The following is a 17,802-nucleotide window of genomic DNA, read 5'->3' on the forward strand; positions in this document are numbered from 1 at the left end:
GATGGAATTCACTCTTATCCACTTCTAGGGATAGTAGAGAGGTAGTTCTCTTACATACTAACTCCAGATCTTGAACAAGGGGCCCCACCCTCTCATTGGCCGGAGAGGATTCGGTTTACTAGTTGGACCACAAACCAATTGTTCATTAGAGGATAAGTGGAACATAAGGAACAAGAAGTAGCTTCAGAGGTAAAACAATAAATTGACCAAACTCTAGTTATGAACAACCTGTGAAGGATCGACTTACTAATCATGGTTATATCAAATGGACAAATATATATTTATAGTGAGGGGAGTGCAACTACTAGGCTATAGTGGAGTATCCTAGTAATTAACGAATGTTGATTAACGAGGTTAATGAGATTTAGATATTGTAATCGATATTGGTTGGAATGGATTGAGATTGACATTTGAATTAAGGTTAAATATTAATTTTAAATTGTTTAATTAATCCTTTAATATTACTTTAATTTAAAATTAATGGTTGAATTAAAATGGAGAAAGTCAACCTTGTTGGAGTTAGTGAGATATTAGATGTCAAATATATAGTTTTACCAAAATTGAATGTTTTCCAAATAAACTCCACAAATTTGAATGAAATTTTGGTAATCTCACATTTGCACGAACATGCAAATATGCATATATAAATAGAATGAACAAGTTACATGGATGAAAAATTGAGAAAGACCCTCACAAATTCTCGCTGCATATACTAAATCCCTTCTAAGTCGAGTCACTCACCGGATTTTTTCACACATTGGCCACGGTGCCACAAAAGTTTGGACCATCATATTGGCGGGAAACGGCACGGCCAAAGATCGTCTCACGCGCCTTTTTCACTGCTCGTCTTGCCTCTGTTCATAGTGTTCTCCCCGCCATTTCCATACACCTTCGATTTCCATTTTTTCACATTCTCCTCGCCGTAATTATTAAAGAAATCAGTAGACCTTCATAAGTTCTTCAGTTCTACGCCCATCTTCTTCTCGCCGTGTATTTTCTTGACATCAGGGTTTAGGGTTTCGACCTTCAATTCTCAAATGGGGAACAAGATCAACGACGAACTTGTATCCACAGTACGGTCCATCGTTGGTCCCGACTTCTCCTATATGGATGTTATCAGAGCTCTCCACTTGGCCAAAAACGACGTCACCGCCGCCATTAATATAATCTATGATACCCCTAGTTTTGGAACGAGGTATAAATCGCATGTTCATGAGAATTGTGATGATGTTCATGTTAGTTGCGTCTCGAGTTCTGAGAGCAAGGCTGTTGCCTCTACGCCGAAGCGGGTTTGTGATGAAGGCGCAGATTTCCCGTCGTATGAGGAGGAAAGTTCTACTCGGAGTCCGTGTAATGTTGGGGTCAAGAACGCCGTTATGGAAACCTCCAGTCCGTGTTCGAGTTCGATTGGGAGTGAGTGGTGGCTCGTTGGCTGGGCTGAAGTGGCTGGGCTGTCTACGTCTAAGGGAAGGAAGGTGAAGTCTGGTGACGAAGTGGTGTTCACATTTCCTTCAAGAAATGGGTGTAAAACGCCTTCATCGGCTAAGGTTTCCGGGAAGGGAAAGCTCATGGCCAATTGTTCGGAGATCGTGAGGTTTTCTACAAAAGATTCAGGGGAGGTAATTAACAAAAGATTGTGTTTCTTTAAATATATGGGATTTTCTTCAAGTGGTCTACAATTAGAAGGCTTTTTTTTTAGCTTTTCCTTGGCTTAGACAGATGTGTTGTTGTCATTCAGTGCCTTTTCCTCACTTTGTTAATGATATTATCCTGTTCTTATCGTATAAAAAATTATGGGATTTTGGCAGATTGGTCGAATACCCAATGACTGGGCTCGATGCCTTCTTCCATTAGTGAGTGATAAAAAGGTAAGGATAGAGGGTTGGTGTAAATCTGCTCCAGAAGTGCTGGCCTTAATGGATACAATTCTTTTATCTGTAAGGTAAGCTTACTAACATCATCAGTATAATACGCATGTGTCGATACCAATATGAGCTCTAATTCATATGTTGTCTTGATTTTATTGTTAATTTACTTTGTCTGATTGACCATTAGTATAACAATTGGCATAAAAACACGTTTCTTGTTTCCTATGAGGTAAAACTTCTTGTTTATGATGTGGAGCTTTGATTAGCTTATGAAACTATATGTCCTTGGAATGCAGTGTATACATTAACAGTTCTTTGCTTCGTAAGCACCAGCAAACCTCTCTCAAGGCAGCTAGCAGTGCAGCTGCAGAGTCAGTTATTCATCCTCTCCCAACTTTGTTTCGGCTTCTTGGTTTAACATCTTTCAAGAAGGTGAGATCTCTTGTTCGCTGCAACAATCACTTTTTTAGATTCATATGTTTTTCTGTGATTTTAAGAGCAAAGTTGATGTGGTAGTGGATAGACTTGTTTGTGTAATGTGGATGTGTTAAATTATATAAATCTATACATGACACTTTTAAATAATGTAATGTGAATGAAATCAGGCTGAGTTTACTCCAGAGGACTTGAGTGGAAGAAAACAACTGTTGGATTCAAAGGTCTGAGCAGAATAACTTTGTCATATGACTCATAGCTGATTATATAAGATAGGTTTGTACTCAAGACATTTTAAACGGCAGGTTAGTTATAGTCTGCCATCCTCACTAGTGCGTACCTTGAAGAATTGTTCTCAAAATGATAATGGGACTGAAAATGAAGAGTCTATCTCAGATATCGATCTTGAGAATATTGTTGGCGCTGGGAACACTTCAGAGCTGGAGGTAGCAATACTTTTGTTAGAATATTGTGAATTAGTGGAGTGCAGTTCAGACTAGTAATTTTTTGAAATATGTTGTCCATAGGAAATGGATCCACCTAGTGCTCTGCTATGTGAACTTTGGCCCTACCAAAAGCAGGCTCTTCATTGGATGATCCATCTGGAGAAAGGAAAGTGCATGGATGAGGCTGCAACAACCCTTCATCCATGTTGGGAAGCTTATCGTCTATTAGACGAGTATGCTGGATTTTTTTTTTTTTTAGTTTCATGAGCTGTAGTTCTCGTTAATTGTGTATGTCCTGACTGTGTACTCTCTTTTAAAGGAGGGAGCTTGTCATCTATTTAAATGTTTTTTCTGGTGAAGCAACGACAGAGTTCCCAAGCACTCTTCAAATTGCCAGAGGAGGGGTACGCTCTTAAATACTTAGCCTTTGCTGTAGTTACATTCGTGCTTGTGTTATTGGTTCTATTTTTGTTCTTACTGACACATAGGTTTATAATTACTTATGAAAGATTCTGGCTGATGCCATGGGCCTTGGGAAGACCATCATGACCATATCCCTTCTTCTTGCCCATTCAGAAAGAGGTGGAGTATCCAATAGTCAGCTGACATGTTCCTCAGTTGAAGGAGATGATGGAAGTATGGACCAATCTTTGAATCCTTTGAAGAAGGCTAAAATTACAGGTTTTGAGAAGTTGCAGAAGAGGAACACCTTAACAAGCGGCGGCAATCTGATTATTTGTTCCATGTCCCTTCTAGGACAATGGAAGGTATTTGTTCCTCTCTATCATTCGGCTGACACAAATTGTTTAAACTCCATAACATCAATTTGTTTCATGTATCATGTTTAGTAAGATGGTTAATTGTATTTGAGAATTCCTTTCAATGGTTCTTTGTTTTTTAGGCAGAGATTGAAGCTCATGTGCGACCTGGATCTCTGTCTCTGTATGTTCATTATGGGCAAACTAGATCCAAGGATGCTAGAGGGTTGGCACAAAATGATGTTGTAATCACTACCTATGGGGTTTTAGCCTCGGAATTTTCTGCACAGGTAGTTGCAAACTTTGTTATAAGTTGGTAATTTCTGAACTCACATTTACTGGGTTGTGTTTTTATTTATTTATTTATTTTTATATCTGCTTGTAGAATGCTGAAGAAGGTGGACTTTATTCAGTTAGGTGGTTCAGAGTGGTTCTTGACGAGGCTCACACTATTAAGTCCTCTAAAAGCCAAGTATCCCTTGCTGCTACTGCATTAGCTGCTGACCGTCGCTGGTGTCTTACTGGTACTCCTATCCAGGTAACATTTATGTGAAGTTCTTTGCCGTTTGATCTCTGGAACAGTTCCTTTTGTTCTATTTTACTTTTTTGCTTTTCGTGTGTACTGGGGGGGTGGGGATAATTTTGAAACAAAATGTCTCTCTTTGGAATTTCTGTTTTAAGAGCATACTGTAAGAAACCTATGGAAATTATGAATTATTTTCTATCTTGTCTTTTAGGTCAAAGTTAGAACCATATTTATTAAAGTAATATTAATATTGCATGCTGTAAAAAGTATTTATTTCTAGCAGTGGAATCAACAACTAAAGCTTCTCATAGAGCTTACTTGATAGCTTGCATTTAACTGTCAACTTTGTACTGTTTGTTCTTGTCTAATACCTAGTATATTGGAGTCTTGGGCTCAACTGCCTTCAAGACAGTGCTATGTTTTCATTCTGGGTAACTTCTTGTTGTGAATTATCAATGCTAATGTCACTTATGGTTGCCTTCCATTAAATATAATTGTCACAGAACAACCTGGAGGATATCTTCAGTCTTCTTCGATTTTTGCGGATTGAACCTTGGGGAAATTGGGCATGGTCAGTTACTATTGCATGTTTTGTGCATTTCAAATATTTCCACTTGATTATGCTGTATTGAATTATTTTTTCAGCATGCTTTCATGTAGCATGTCTTTTTTTTTTTGAATCATTCGAATTTCCTTTCTGATCCAGGTGGAATAAAATCATTCAAAAACCATTTGAGGAAGGTGATGAGAGAGTGCTAAAATTGGTCCAATCCATCTTAAAGCCTATCATGCTGAGGAGGACTAAATATAGTAAGGATCGAGAAGGCAGGTTTGTGGCTGACTGATACTTGTCATTTGATTTATGCAAATGTACATTTTGTTCATAAGTTGTGGGTGTTGCAGGCCAATTTTAGTTCTTCCTCCAGCTGATGTTCAGGTGATGTACTGTGAACTTACAGATGCTGAAAAAGATTTCTATGAGGCACTCTTCAAGAGATCCAAGGTAACTTATGGGTGCTTGCGCACAGACTTCATGCTTGTTTTGTTTTAGTTATTGCCGTGCGTAATATGTTATCCAAATTATAGGTGAAATTTGACCAATTTGTTGAGCAAGGACGTGTCCTTCACAATTATGCATCGATATTGGAGTTACTCTTACGTCTTCGCCAATGTTGTGATCATCCCTTTCTTGTGATGAGGTGCTTTCCCTTCCTCTCTCTGTTCTATATCATTTTTCTTTTCCATTCCTGCACTTGTGTTGTGATTGCAATGATGCTGAAGCGTCTGGAAGCTGAGAATTTTGTAGGCCACTTGAACAAACATTTTGTAAGTTGTTTCAATATATACGTACAATCAACTGAATTTCATTAAGATAAGAAATATAAAAACATCCACGGAGTAAAAAGGGATTTCCAGTTGGTCAACAAAACCCAAAGATATTACACAAGTACTTAAATTTGAGAACCCAAAAGTACAAGAAAATAAAAACATCTTTGTCCATGTTAGACTCTTGTATTCCTCTCTACCATATGGTCAACAAAAGAGTCGTTCAAGCGTTAATCCTGAACACCTATGTGTGCTGGCTTAACTTCTGACTCTTGATGACCTCTAAAGCACAAGAGTCGGCTAAACTACATTGTACCCAATCCCGCTTAAATGGATCTGAGTCCTTTTAGGAAGTCTTTTCAAATGGATAGACATGCATGTCATGATTGGTTCAAGTGTAAACTATCTAAAAATTTAATTTTAACCTTAAAATTTCCATGAACTTCAATATTCACAAACAATGCAAACATGGTAAAAGCATAATTAAAAATAAGGTTTAGAAACTCTCATAGTGGAGTCCAAAAGCTACAACACGACCGTACTATCCTGTGGTTAGAATATACTAAAATGTGGAAAACTATCTATCAATGACTTTATTTCCATGACCTCCTTAGCAGACATTGTCAATCGTGCATGGGCCCTTTACCTTTACTTAGAGAAGTGTTAAATATAGGACTTAGTAAGTGACTCCACTGTTGAGGTTGAAAAATGCATTCACATGGATGTGTCATGACTGGTGAGATCTAATTTTTATGATTGTTCCTTGGACTCTATTTTCTTTTTCGGACCTTATACATAGTACTTCTTTATACATGGTTTACGCATGAACCCACTAGGCAGACTCATTAACGTACCCCTTAGACCTGATTATAGGTTGGTGCACTCTCATGCTAGCGAAAACCAAATGAAACAAAAGGAAAGGAACACAAATAATATTATGGTGTACATGTTCGTACATAACATGTCGGAGAAGTAATCCATGATCATATGACATACATGCATGAGACTCCATATTAAAAATCATGATTCAATGAGATAGTGTACATAATACTTCTATGTTTATCATGACATAAATCTCTTATAAGACATACATACATATTCATTGTATGAATTATCATACATAGTGCATCATGGTGTCTCACTAGTTCATTCATATATCATAACATAAGCAATAAACGTTATTAGGGCCACATGGTACGTGTTATTCATATATCAAACAATTTCAGGTGCTCCCAATCGTAAATTTACTTCTAGTTTTAGATTCAACTTGGTGCTTCTAAGTACATTCTAGTGGATTGTCCTAGGTTCAGTTTAACTGGTATTTAGTTTCACCTATGATATTTCTTTCATTTAGAAAATTGAGTTTAGAGTCCATTCGTGGAGCCAACCTAACTTGACTATCCTAAAAGCAGTTCTAAATAGTGTTGCATATTATTAATTGTTCAAAACAGTATCTATATTGATCTTTTCTAGCCTTAATTGTGTTAGAAACGATGGAACAATCCAAAATAGTTTAAACAAGTCAACCAAGCTAATTGAAGCCAAATTGAGCCATTAAAATCGTCGGGAGATTTTTTTTTTTTCTTTTTTTCAATTTGACTACTCATTGACATGGCTTCCCAACGTTGAAGGAGTCTTGGCTGCAAATTTTTTGATGATGGACATGGGGGAAAAAATAGAAGCAATAATCCAACGCTAGGAAAGTCAATATGGAAAGGAAATCACCCTAAAATTGTGAAGTTTTTCCTATGGAAAATAGTGCATAAACCATTAGCGAAAATTTTCAAAGAAATGCCTACATGACTCTATTTCCAAATTGGTACTCATTATGCAAGAAAGACAACAAATCACAAAGCCACTTATACGATGCACATTCGATCGAAATTTTTGGACAATGATTCTCAATATCTTCAGATCATCTCACTTTTCTTAGGGAGGTAATAGATTTATGGGATATAGGCTTAATTTACCACCTGTTCACGAATGCAAAGGTCCTACTATGTATTCACGAATGCAAAAGTCCTACTATGGAAAAATCTCATCATGGCTTTCTATTGGAATCGGTGAAAAGAAAGAGATTAAAGAGTATTCATGGGAAAGACATTGACTTATACAAAACTCTTTGACAATCCTGTTTATCACACTATATCTTGGTGTTAATTGTCTAATATTTTTTTCTTCCTATAGTCATACCTAATTGGAAAGGTCTTTTGTAAACATCATGGATAATACATCCCTTTTGTAAATTTTAAACATCAACAAAATTCTCTAGTTAAAAACACAAAACTATAATAGACTTTTTCACTGCTGTTTAGTGAATAACATAATCACGAGCATCGTTTGAATGCAAATATATGCAGGGTTCAAGTGGTGAAAAATTAAATGGCTCTTTCTGAGAAAGTTGTAAACTGGTTCCTGGCCATGGCATACTTTCTAGTTGCCTATCATTTGAGAGAATGCTAATTGGTGGTTTTGGTTTTGGTTTGTGCAGTCGAGGTGATACCCAAGAATATTCTGATCTAAATAAGCTAGCAAAGCGTTTTCTTAAAGGCACTCCAAACACACAGGTAGGAGAAGGTAGAGATCTGCCTTCTCATGCTTATGTCCAAAAAGTTATGGAAGAGCTTCGCAGCGGTGAACATGGAGAATGTCCAATATGTCTTGAAGTATTTGAAGATGCAGTATTGACACCATGTGCTCACCGTATGTGCCGGGAGTGCCTTTTGACAAGTTGGAGAAGCTCTTGTTCTGGTTTATGTCCAGTTTGTAGGTACGTATTTTATTTTAGTGTATATGCATTTATTTTTATTTTGGTTTTCTTTTGACTTGCATGTCTCCACTTCATACTCAAGTGTTAACCCTATGATTTCTCAACAGGAAAACCATCAATAGACAGGATCTTGTAACCGCTCCAACTGAGAATCGTTTTCAGATTGATATTGAGAAAAATTGGGTGGAATCATCCAAAGTTGTGGCTCTGATGAATGAACTTGAAACTATTCGTTTGTCAGGGTCAAAGAGTATTTTATTCAGCCAGTGGACTGCCTTTCTTGATCTTTTACAAGTTCCTCTCTCACGGTATGTCATCTTAAAGTTTCATTTATGATGAGCTGACACATGGCTGTAATTGTATTGCTTTTGATTGGTACATATTGAAAACACTACCAACAAAGAGTGTTAGATGGTGGAGCATCCTCTTTGTAAAGGATTACAAAATGGAATACCAATTACAATAAAAGGAGGAAATGGCTAAGATTTCTTGTTATTTCTACTTCAGTTTATCTGCTATTAACTCCATGCAAGTGTAAGCTTTCTGATATGTAATGAAAGAACTGTCTAACATAGCTCGTAACAACACATCCATACATTGCCATTGGATGTAAAAAGATGTGAATAATGACAGAATTAATGATTACTGCATAATATTATGATCATTTTCTTTTGTTTTGAAGTAGTTAGGTGTGGTTATGCGGGAGTCTGAACCTTAATTATGCTAATACTCTTGGAATGAGTTGTACTAATCACGGATCAAAGTCATCATCCAGTCATTACTTGTTTATCACATTTCTTTATCACATTCTATGGTTTCTTGTATCATTCTTTAATTTCCTGCCTGTAAGGTTTTTGTAATTACATTTCTTTTCATCATAGGAGTAATATTCCTTTTCTCCGTTTGGATGGGACTTTAAGTCAACAGCAGAGAGAAAAAGTACTAAAAGAGTTTTCAGAGGATAATGGAATTCTGGTATGCGATTTTATTTTCTGCAGTTTAGTGTGGGAAGCTGTTTAATGAATTTTTTCGGGATTGGTTATGACTTTAGGTGTTGTTGATGTCACTTAAGGCTGGTGGAGTTGGAATAAATTTGACAGCTGCTTCAAATGCCTTCGTATTGGTATGTCTAATGGATCAAACCATATAAGCCGATTGCTTCTTGATAGATGTTTTATAATACAAGTGCTTCTTGGTTACAGTTTTATGAGCAAGCCAAAGGTTCTATGGACCTTATGTGCTAGTTGTCATTAACTGATCTAGTTTGCCTGAATGCTTTTGGAAGTTATTAACGTTTCTTCCTGTTTGATTCAAAACAATTGGGGAGCCTGCTTGTTATTTTGATTGAGGATTCTTACAACTCTTCATTTTTGGATTGGATTACCCACCCTCTTCGACTCATTCTTTTGTTGCTTCAATGCACTGTTTCTTATTTTAAAAGGAACACCAAATCTCTTTTCTTGTTCCGAAGCTTTAGGAAAAATCAGCACAAATGTCTGCATAGTTCTCAATTTTTGAAGATGTGTAATATGCGATTAATTATTTAGGGAAAAATATTGATCATCTCTTCGTGCATTGCCCTTCTGTAAGAACTTTTTAAGGAACTTATTAGAGAATATTACTGCTATTGGGTGTTCCCCAAAAGCCATTCATAGTTTTTGTCTATTATCTAGCGGCCAAAAACTCAAATCGGATTTAGTTTTTCTTGAATCCATCCTTTAGCCTTCCTTTTGGAAACATGGAAAGATTGAAAGATATTTGGACTATGACTGTTGGTATTGATTCATATTTATTTTGTAGTTTCAATGGACTTCCACTATTTAAAGCTTTTCTAAAATTAATCTGTTCTTTATTTGCCCCCTCGTGGACGACTAACAGCAACGTGAGAAAGAAATTTGCTATATGTGCATTATTTGCATCCATCATTATTTTCTAATTGTAATGCCATTTTGTTGAGCGTTTTAATACTTGCTGCTTAATGACATTACCTCTCTTTATCTAATCATGAAGTACCTGCTTGGTCAATTCATTCTTTACGAATTCAAAGAGAGCTTTGTAATTTGTTTAACAGTAATGGCAACATAATTGGTCTATGGTTTAAACAATGATTGTAGGACCCATGGTGGAATCCAGCAGTTGAAGAACAAGCAGTTATGCGCATTCATCGCATCGGGCAAACTAAGAGTGTGAAGATAAGACGTTTTATTGTGAAGGTGCAATCTCTTTTCGAACTTCAAGGAAACAATTTATTGAGTGTGATGCCTGCTCATAGACATTTAAACTTGAAAAGGATCTTAGCCCGTTAATATTTGTCAGTTAATATCCCACCTCGGTTGGGGAGGAGAATGAAACACCCTTGCTCATAGACATTTAAACTTGAAAAGGATCTTAGCCCGTTAATATTTGTCAGTTAATATCCCACCTCGGTTGGGGAGGAGAATGAAACACCCTTTATAAGGGTGTGGAAACCTCTCCCTAACATATGCGTTTTAATAACGGTGTAAGGAGTAGAGTAGTGTGTGATCTAAACATTGGTTTTAGTTAGAATTAATTGTAGTATGAGATGAGTGGAGTCTCTTTTAAAAAGTATTAATAGAGAGTTGATATGCTTAGTGGAAGTAGTAGTTGTGGATTGTGAGTAGTCTTCAGAAAGGTATGATTTTAAGGGGAAGGGGAAGTGGAAGGGTGACAAAGTTTTCTGTTTGTCTTTTAAGGGGAAGGGTGACAAAGTTTTGTGTTTGTCTTTTAAGGGGAAGGGTGACAAAGTTTTGTGTTTGTCTTTAAATAGGGGACTGTATCTGTATGCTACTTTTTTGAGGGGAAGCCTGAAAGGAAAAACCCAAAGAGGATAATATCTGCTAACGGTGGGCTTGGGTCGTTACAAATGGTGAACGTGTCAACTAAGTTTGGCAGTTGCATTTAAACGTGACAATGTTGTTTGAAATGCAACTTTGCTTCTCAGGGTACTGTGGAAGAAAGAATGGAGGCAGTGCAAGCAAGAAAACAGCGATTAATTTCCGGTGCCTTAACAGATCAAGAAGTTCGAAGTGCAAGAATTGAAGAATTGAAGATGCTTTTTACTTGAGGCGGTTAATGAATCACAGATTTTCTTTACTTGAGTTTTTAGAGTAAAGGTAGACAGTTTGCTGTAAATTAATTGATTGTGTACAGTATTGGGAGTTTAGAGATGGGAATATTAATGGGTTAGAACACATAAGAATGATGTGTTTGGTGGGTTGTATATTTAGGAATTTTGCAGACGGGAAGGGAAACAAGTGCAATTATGTGCTACAAATTATTTGGTCATATATCAATTTGTACCCAAACTTGGAGGTTGTAGTAATTAAAATTTCAAACTATACTTGTTTCCCTTGGGATATAATCCCCTTTGTGACCCATCAGGATAAATAATAATATAAGGTGAAATTCTATAGACAAATGATACCTCAGGATAATCCCCTTTGTAACACATCTCTTGAATGTTTTTTGATCTATGGTTGGTGAAAAAAGAAAAAGAAAGGTAGAAAATAATGAATATAAAAATACTTAGTAAACGTCTACTTGTAGTTTGTCATCACATCTAATTTCTAGTATGTTATCATCGATTTCTCTAGACTTTAGGAAGTTTGGTCTTAATTGTATAGCTATCTGAACTTCTAGAAATGCCTCAAAGTTTCAAGCGATCTCATCTCCATTAGATCTCCATCACAAACTCACTTTGTGTCTAGAGGTGATTCACCCATTTTTTTTGGTGATGGGGATCTACTAGACGACATATGTTAGCTTGGGGCGAACTAATTTTATTGTTCTTTTGACTTTGTCAGCTTGCATAGCAACAACAGTAAATGACTAGTATCTTGGGTGGAGGCACTACCTCATAAAATCTGTTAGGATAATCTTGGATGGCGTCACTACCTCATAAAATTTTTAGGACAATTAGCTGGTCTGACCATCATCTATGGAAGGTTAATTGACACTTTTCCACGGGGCCATAGAATCACTTTGAGTGTGGTGGTGTGACCTCTTAAGCTTGCAAGCTACTATGTTACATGCATGGTCCCACACCCCCACTCTCGACAGGTTAATAGGCAAAAGCCCTGTTCAAGAGACCCCTAGTCATTTTCACTAGTTAAGACACTTGGTCGCCTCGACATGCTACACTATCCTACCTAATCTTGGTTTGACGATACTCCTTCTATACTCCAATCGTTTGGCAGGGCGTTGCTAGTGTTAAGAGCGCGCTAGAGGTGATTGGAGGTGGAGACTTTGGTAAAACCTTTCATATCATTACTAGGTCTATTAAGCTCACTTCGTCGTCATCCTTGTCGTGAAGGTTTACTAGGTTCTTATGGCATTTAGGCAATTTAAATCTCATCTCACATTTCTAGGACAATTGAGACTAGCTTCGTGTAGCAAATATAATTTACAAGAGCACAATGGTCTTGACTTCTGATTGTCATTCACAATCCTAGGGTGCTCGATGTCACAACTTCACTGAGAGAAAGTAGGTTGTGACCCCTACATGCAAAACAGACAAAGGGCGACCATCAAATGGTGCCCATTGAGCCAACATTGAGAAGTGTCATGATGCGACCGAGGAGGACAGTGCATCATCCAATGCACAAAGAGTGTGCATTCAAGCTAAGTTGAGGCATACACAAGGTTTGAAAGACCGAGACGACATGAGTGTCGAAGACAAGTTTGAAGAGGGCCAGATAAGGCCCCGGGCTATAACCTCAGAAGTTGGAGTTTTAATATGAGTTCTGCCATGCGACTCTAGAGTTAAGTTTATCTGTATCAAAGATAAAAGCTCACTAAATTTGGTTCATTCGGATACTTGACAGATGATGCATAGGGTCATATGTCCACTCACCAAAATGACGTCTAATCAAGACAGATTGAAAATGCCTAAAAATGTACTATAAGGGGAGACATGATGTCAGCTCTCCACCACCCCTAGGCCCTGTGGCTTAAGCGAGTTACCCTATGGCACATATGTCTGCCACAGTGAGGGCGAATATTGCGAGACGAGTGTCTTAGAGGACTTCCTTTGAAATGAATTTTTCAAGAGAATTAGCATTTGGCACGGGTGTGCTGGTATCTCGCCCCAGCCCATGTGTCGGAAGTTGGATCATGTACCCACTATTCGGTACAAAGTCTGTGAATAACATGACATGGGGACGGGAGGGCCAATTCCTCGATTGAATCTAGATGGATGAATGTTCAGGATGTCCTAATATTATGAACAACATGTGGGCCGATTCGTGATTACATGACCGAGTGAGCTGTGATGGTCGATAACATCCCTTGACTTGTGATGGCGTCAAGACATGTGGGTCATGTTAATTAGGAACCAAGATAATGTAGGATGCAACATTGTATTGAGAGACCTTGACCCCCAGTAGAGGCAAGGTCGAGTCGAGTGACTTGGCCTAGTGTAGAGGCAAGTAGATTGTGTCGCAAATAATTGAACATGTATGCGCAGGCAGCATGTGACCGAACAAGCTTGGATTCCACACAAGTGATGTCCGGTGGGTGAAGACAGACCTCGTCTATGGTCCTATGAAGCCACAGAGTCAGGGTGAAAAATGCATATGGAGCTTGAGTTCTCCTCAAGGCTAGTCATGAGCATGTCAAGATCACGACGCTTACGGTTGAAAAAGTAGACTATGAGACTCGACCTACTAAAAATGTATTGACCTAGGTCAATGTAAAACCACTCTAACCCTAGTGTTCTAATCTGAACTTAATTCTTTTAGGCATGTTTTGTTTAGACAATACTCCTATGGGTCATCCAAAACACAAAATTTATTATCTAAACATTCATGCAAGCTCAATGGGGGAGATAACCTCCATCCATCATCAAGAGCACAAATCACAATATTTTATCCTCCTTTCTAACACAACTAAAAAAAAATAGCATATATCTCAAAATCTCATCTTAGGGGCATTTTCATATTTTTTTCATAACATACACTGCATTCTATGGGGCTTGAGTTTACCTCAAGATAGTTGTGAACATGTCAAGATCACGACGCTGCATGGTAGAAAATGTATGATTGTGACACTCGACCTACTGAAAATGTATTGACCTAGTAGCCACTCTAGCCCTAGTGCTCTAATCTTAACTTAGTTCTCTCACACATGCGTTGTTAGAGAGATACTCCTATCGATCACTCAAAGCACGAAATTCATTATCTAAACATTCATGCAAGCTAAATGAGGAGATAATGCCCATCAATCATCGGGAGCACAAATCACAATATTCTATCATTCTTTCTAACACAACAGAAAGAATTAAAAATAGCATGCGGAAGCAATTTGGATCTCAGGTACTCTAAGTACATCAATTATAGTAAATTAGCTAGCATGTTTATAAGCATAAAAACTCAAGGAGTTTGAGTAATAATGTTTTGTAGTTCAAATTCCTTTTTTCTCACGAACCGGTATCGAACCACCATTAGTGTCTTTCCTACTATTCTCCGGCCTTAGAACCGGATTGTGGAATCCGGTGAGTGACTAAACTTGGAAGGGATTTAGTATGTGTAAAGAGAGAGTTTGTGAGTGTTTTTCTCAAGGTTTTTCTAGAAGACTTTTTCATGTATTATAGAGTCATATTTGCTTTTGACACTCAAAATTTCACTCAAATTTATGGGGTTTATTTGACAAGCATGCAAGTTTGGTTAAACCAAACACTCAAAATTCCACCGACTCAAACATGGATTTTTCCATTGAGTGAAGTCAACATTTCGACTTTCTCCACTTTAATTCAACAATTAATTTAAATAATTAATTTAAAATTAAAGTAATAGTAAAGGATTAATTAAACAATTTAATTAATATTTAACATTAATTCAAATGTCAATCTCAATGACATATATTGATTAAAATATTTAAATCTTATTTAAATATCTTTAATTCTCTCTTTTTGATTAATTTGTAAATAAAACAAAAAATGCAATTAAATATATAGTATATATTTAGCGCATATTCCCTAATTTGAATTCGAACATTTCAAACTCAATTGTCACACTATTCTATGGTTTAGTCCGGTATGAGCTAGCAAAGGGACCTAATGGACCTATAGATCATGGGCTCTAACGATCCAAGATTAACCGGCTAAACTCATTAACCTTGTTAACCAACATTCGTTAACTACTAAGACACTCCACTATAGGCTAATAGTTGCAATCCCCTCACTATAGATATATTTCTGTTCATTTGATATAACCATGATTAGTAAGTCAATCCTTCACAGGTTGTTCTTAACTAGAGCTGGATCAATTTACATTTTTACCCCTGAAGTTACTTCTTGTTCCTTATTTCCACTAATCCTCTAATGAACAATTGGTTTGTGGTCCAACTAGTAAACCGAATCCCTCTCAGGCCACTGAGAGGGTGGGGGTCCTTGTTCAAGACCTAGAGTCAGTACTTAAGGGAACAACCTCTCTAGCATCTCTAAAAGTGGGTAGGAGTGAATTCTATCTTGCACTCTATGTCCCCAACTATTCACTCAGTCTTACCCCTGAAATGAAATTATTGAGTCAGCGAACTCGAGCCACCCTCACCCATGCAAATCTAAGGATAATTCTGAATAAATAGAAGTTCATGGTTAGCTCAGAATTAAAATCGAGTTACCTAGGTCATCGAATGAAAAAATCAGTCTCAACAATAAATGACATTATAAAGTGATAATAATTTTCTTCATGGTCGGATCTTATACAATACTCATTGCATAGGACACCCCCAATCACATGTCTCCGCATGTACAATTTAGTGATCACATTGTTTATATCATATACAAAAGTGGGCCGCATCCAAAGTGTCCCCAAGATAAGGTACTCAACCTTATTCTTGTACTATAGATCATTTTGACTATATACTTGAACTTGAAACACTTTTATGTCTCTACATATAGTTCAAGTAATCATACTATAGTTAGAGTGTTCTTAGTTTATTGGATTTAGATTAATAATCGTAAAATTCACTTTATTCAATACCAATATTTACTGAATAAACATCAATAATAACTTTATTGAAAATAGAATATGTTTTTGTTTAACAACTATGAGTTTTAGGACATAAAACCCAACACATGCATCTCAAAATCTCATCCTTGAGGCATTTTCATAATTTTTCATAACATACGGTGCATTCTCATAAAAAATTATCCTTCTAAATCCTAATCATGCATATTCTAACTATCTAAGATAAGATATGTCACACGCTAGCATATCTTAGTGATCCATACAAGTATTACTTGGAGAAAATTCGAATGACTACTTGGATGTCGCGTGCCTTCCTAAGCCCACTTTACTGCTTGCAAGGGGCTCCAAAATTCTTGAAATTTTTGTGGTAGGTCCTAACCAAGTTAAAATACGATAGCAATGAAATCGGAGATAAAAACTAGTCGAACGGGCAAAAATAACCTCGTGCACTAGCCCACTCGCCTCCATGTAGCGTCCACGCGCAAGCAGCTCACACACTCAGGAGAGGAAACTCGTGCTCATGGTGCGACAAGTTGCACACTCAGATTGGCGACTTTAAGTTACATGGTGTGCATTCTAGCCCTGCTCCCGTTTGAATTTCTACAATTACCTGATGTTGACACGTGGTGTGCTCAAATTGGATTCTTTGTCCCCTTGTTCTCGGGTTCTAGACGCATTGGGTGTATTTTTTGCATTTTTTTGGATGTTGTGACACGTGGAAGGCTTCCCCGTCTCCATCCTCTCCTCCTATTTTAATCTCCATTCACGTGAAATTCTTCATTTATTTTTATAGAAATAGGGCGGAGATTCTTTGCAGAAAATTTGCAAAGTTCGAGTTTTTCGAGAAATCGGGAATATAATTTAACTAAAGGGAGTCTCCTACTTCTCCATTCGAGACATGCCTCGGAAGTTAAATAGATATCTTTACTAACTATTGCTTTCCTAATTAAGCATTTTAAATCTGACTTTGTGTTGGATGATGACTTGTTACGTGTTGTGCATATATTCTCAATTTCATTATGAATAATGGTTTGAACGATGTGCAAAGTCAATGACTGTAGTTCATAACGGTGTTAGATTTTCTCACCTCGTTTGGCTAAATTTAAGAAGTCTTATACATATTATTGTTCGAACTTCTAATCATATTTATATTACTTTTAATATGGTCATCAATGAAATTGTAACTCTTTAGAATGATATACGAAAAATATCTTTACATGAGGAGTCCAATTGGAAGCGGAAACATTAACTTTAAAATTTAAATGATTAAATAAAAAAAAGTTACCATGGACCGACCCCATCGTCTCCACCCGATAGGAATTACGAGATCACCCCAAAGACATCTTCGGTACCCAAGGGTCGTGGACCGATCATAAAACCCTATTCAATAAGTGGAATGCATTAGCTGTCCGCTATTTGATTGAGTAACAAGGGTCAGAGAAGGACAATCACTCATTAATTTGTGAGGATCGAATTCTTCCTATATATTTTTTTTATAATTTTTAAAAAAGTTATTCATAAGAAATATTTTTCATATTTTAATATATATTTTATTAAAAAAATGTTAAAACATTTTAACAAATTCAACGAAATAAACAAAATATAATATACTATTCTATTAATATAATTTGGTGGAAGAACATAATCTCCATTTAGCTGACGATTAAATTAAAAAAAAAAAAATA

At 36.8% G+C, this 17,802-nt stretch overlaps 1 protein-coding gene across 1 annotated transcript; it reads left to right on the forward strand.

Moving 5' to 3' along the window:
- The first annotated feature begins 778 nt into the window (after nt 1–778).
- LOC111469298 (DNA repair protein RAD5A) lies at nt 779–11,511 on the forward strand. The gene is made up of 20 exons (XM_023114519.1): nt 779–1,619; nt 1,809–1,942; nt 2,165–2,300; nt 2,474–2,527; nt 2,609–2,749; nt 2,831–2,982; nt 3,069–3,153; nt 3,259–3,516; nt 3,651–3,797; nt 3,893–4,045; nt 4,537–4,604; nt 4,740–4,862; nt 4,937–5,036; nt 5,120–5,232; nt 7,851–8,129; nt 8,237–8,437; nt 9,011–9,104; nt 9,181–9,252; nt 10,244–10,342; nt 11,092–11,511. The coding sequence occupies exons 1-20, from the start codon at nt 1,038–1,040 to the stop codon at nt 11,212–11,214; spliced, it is 3,114 nt and encodes a 1,037-aa protein (XP_022970287.1). The 5' UTR covers nt 779–1,037; the 3' UTR covers nt 11,215–11,511.
- Nucleotides 11,512–17,802: the final 6,291 nt, after the last annotated feature.

The sequence above is a fragment of the Cucurbita maxima genome, unplaced genomic scaffold, assembly GCF_002738345.1.
Source record: "Cucurbita maxima cultivar Rimu unplaced genomic scaffold, Cmax_1.0 Cma_Scf00039, whole genome shotgun sequence".
Classification (NCBI taxonomy): domain Eukaryota; kingdom Viridiplantae; phylum Streptophyta; class Magnoliopsida; order Cucurbitales; family Cucurbitaceae; genus Cucurbita; species Cucurbita maxima.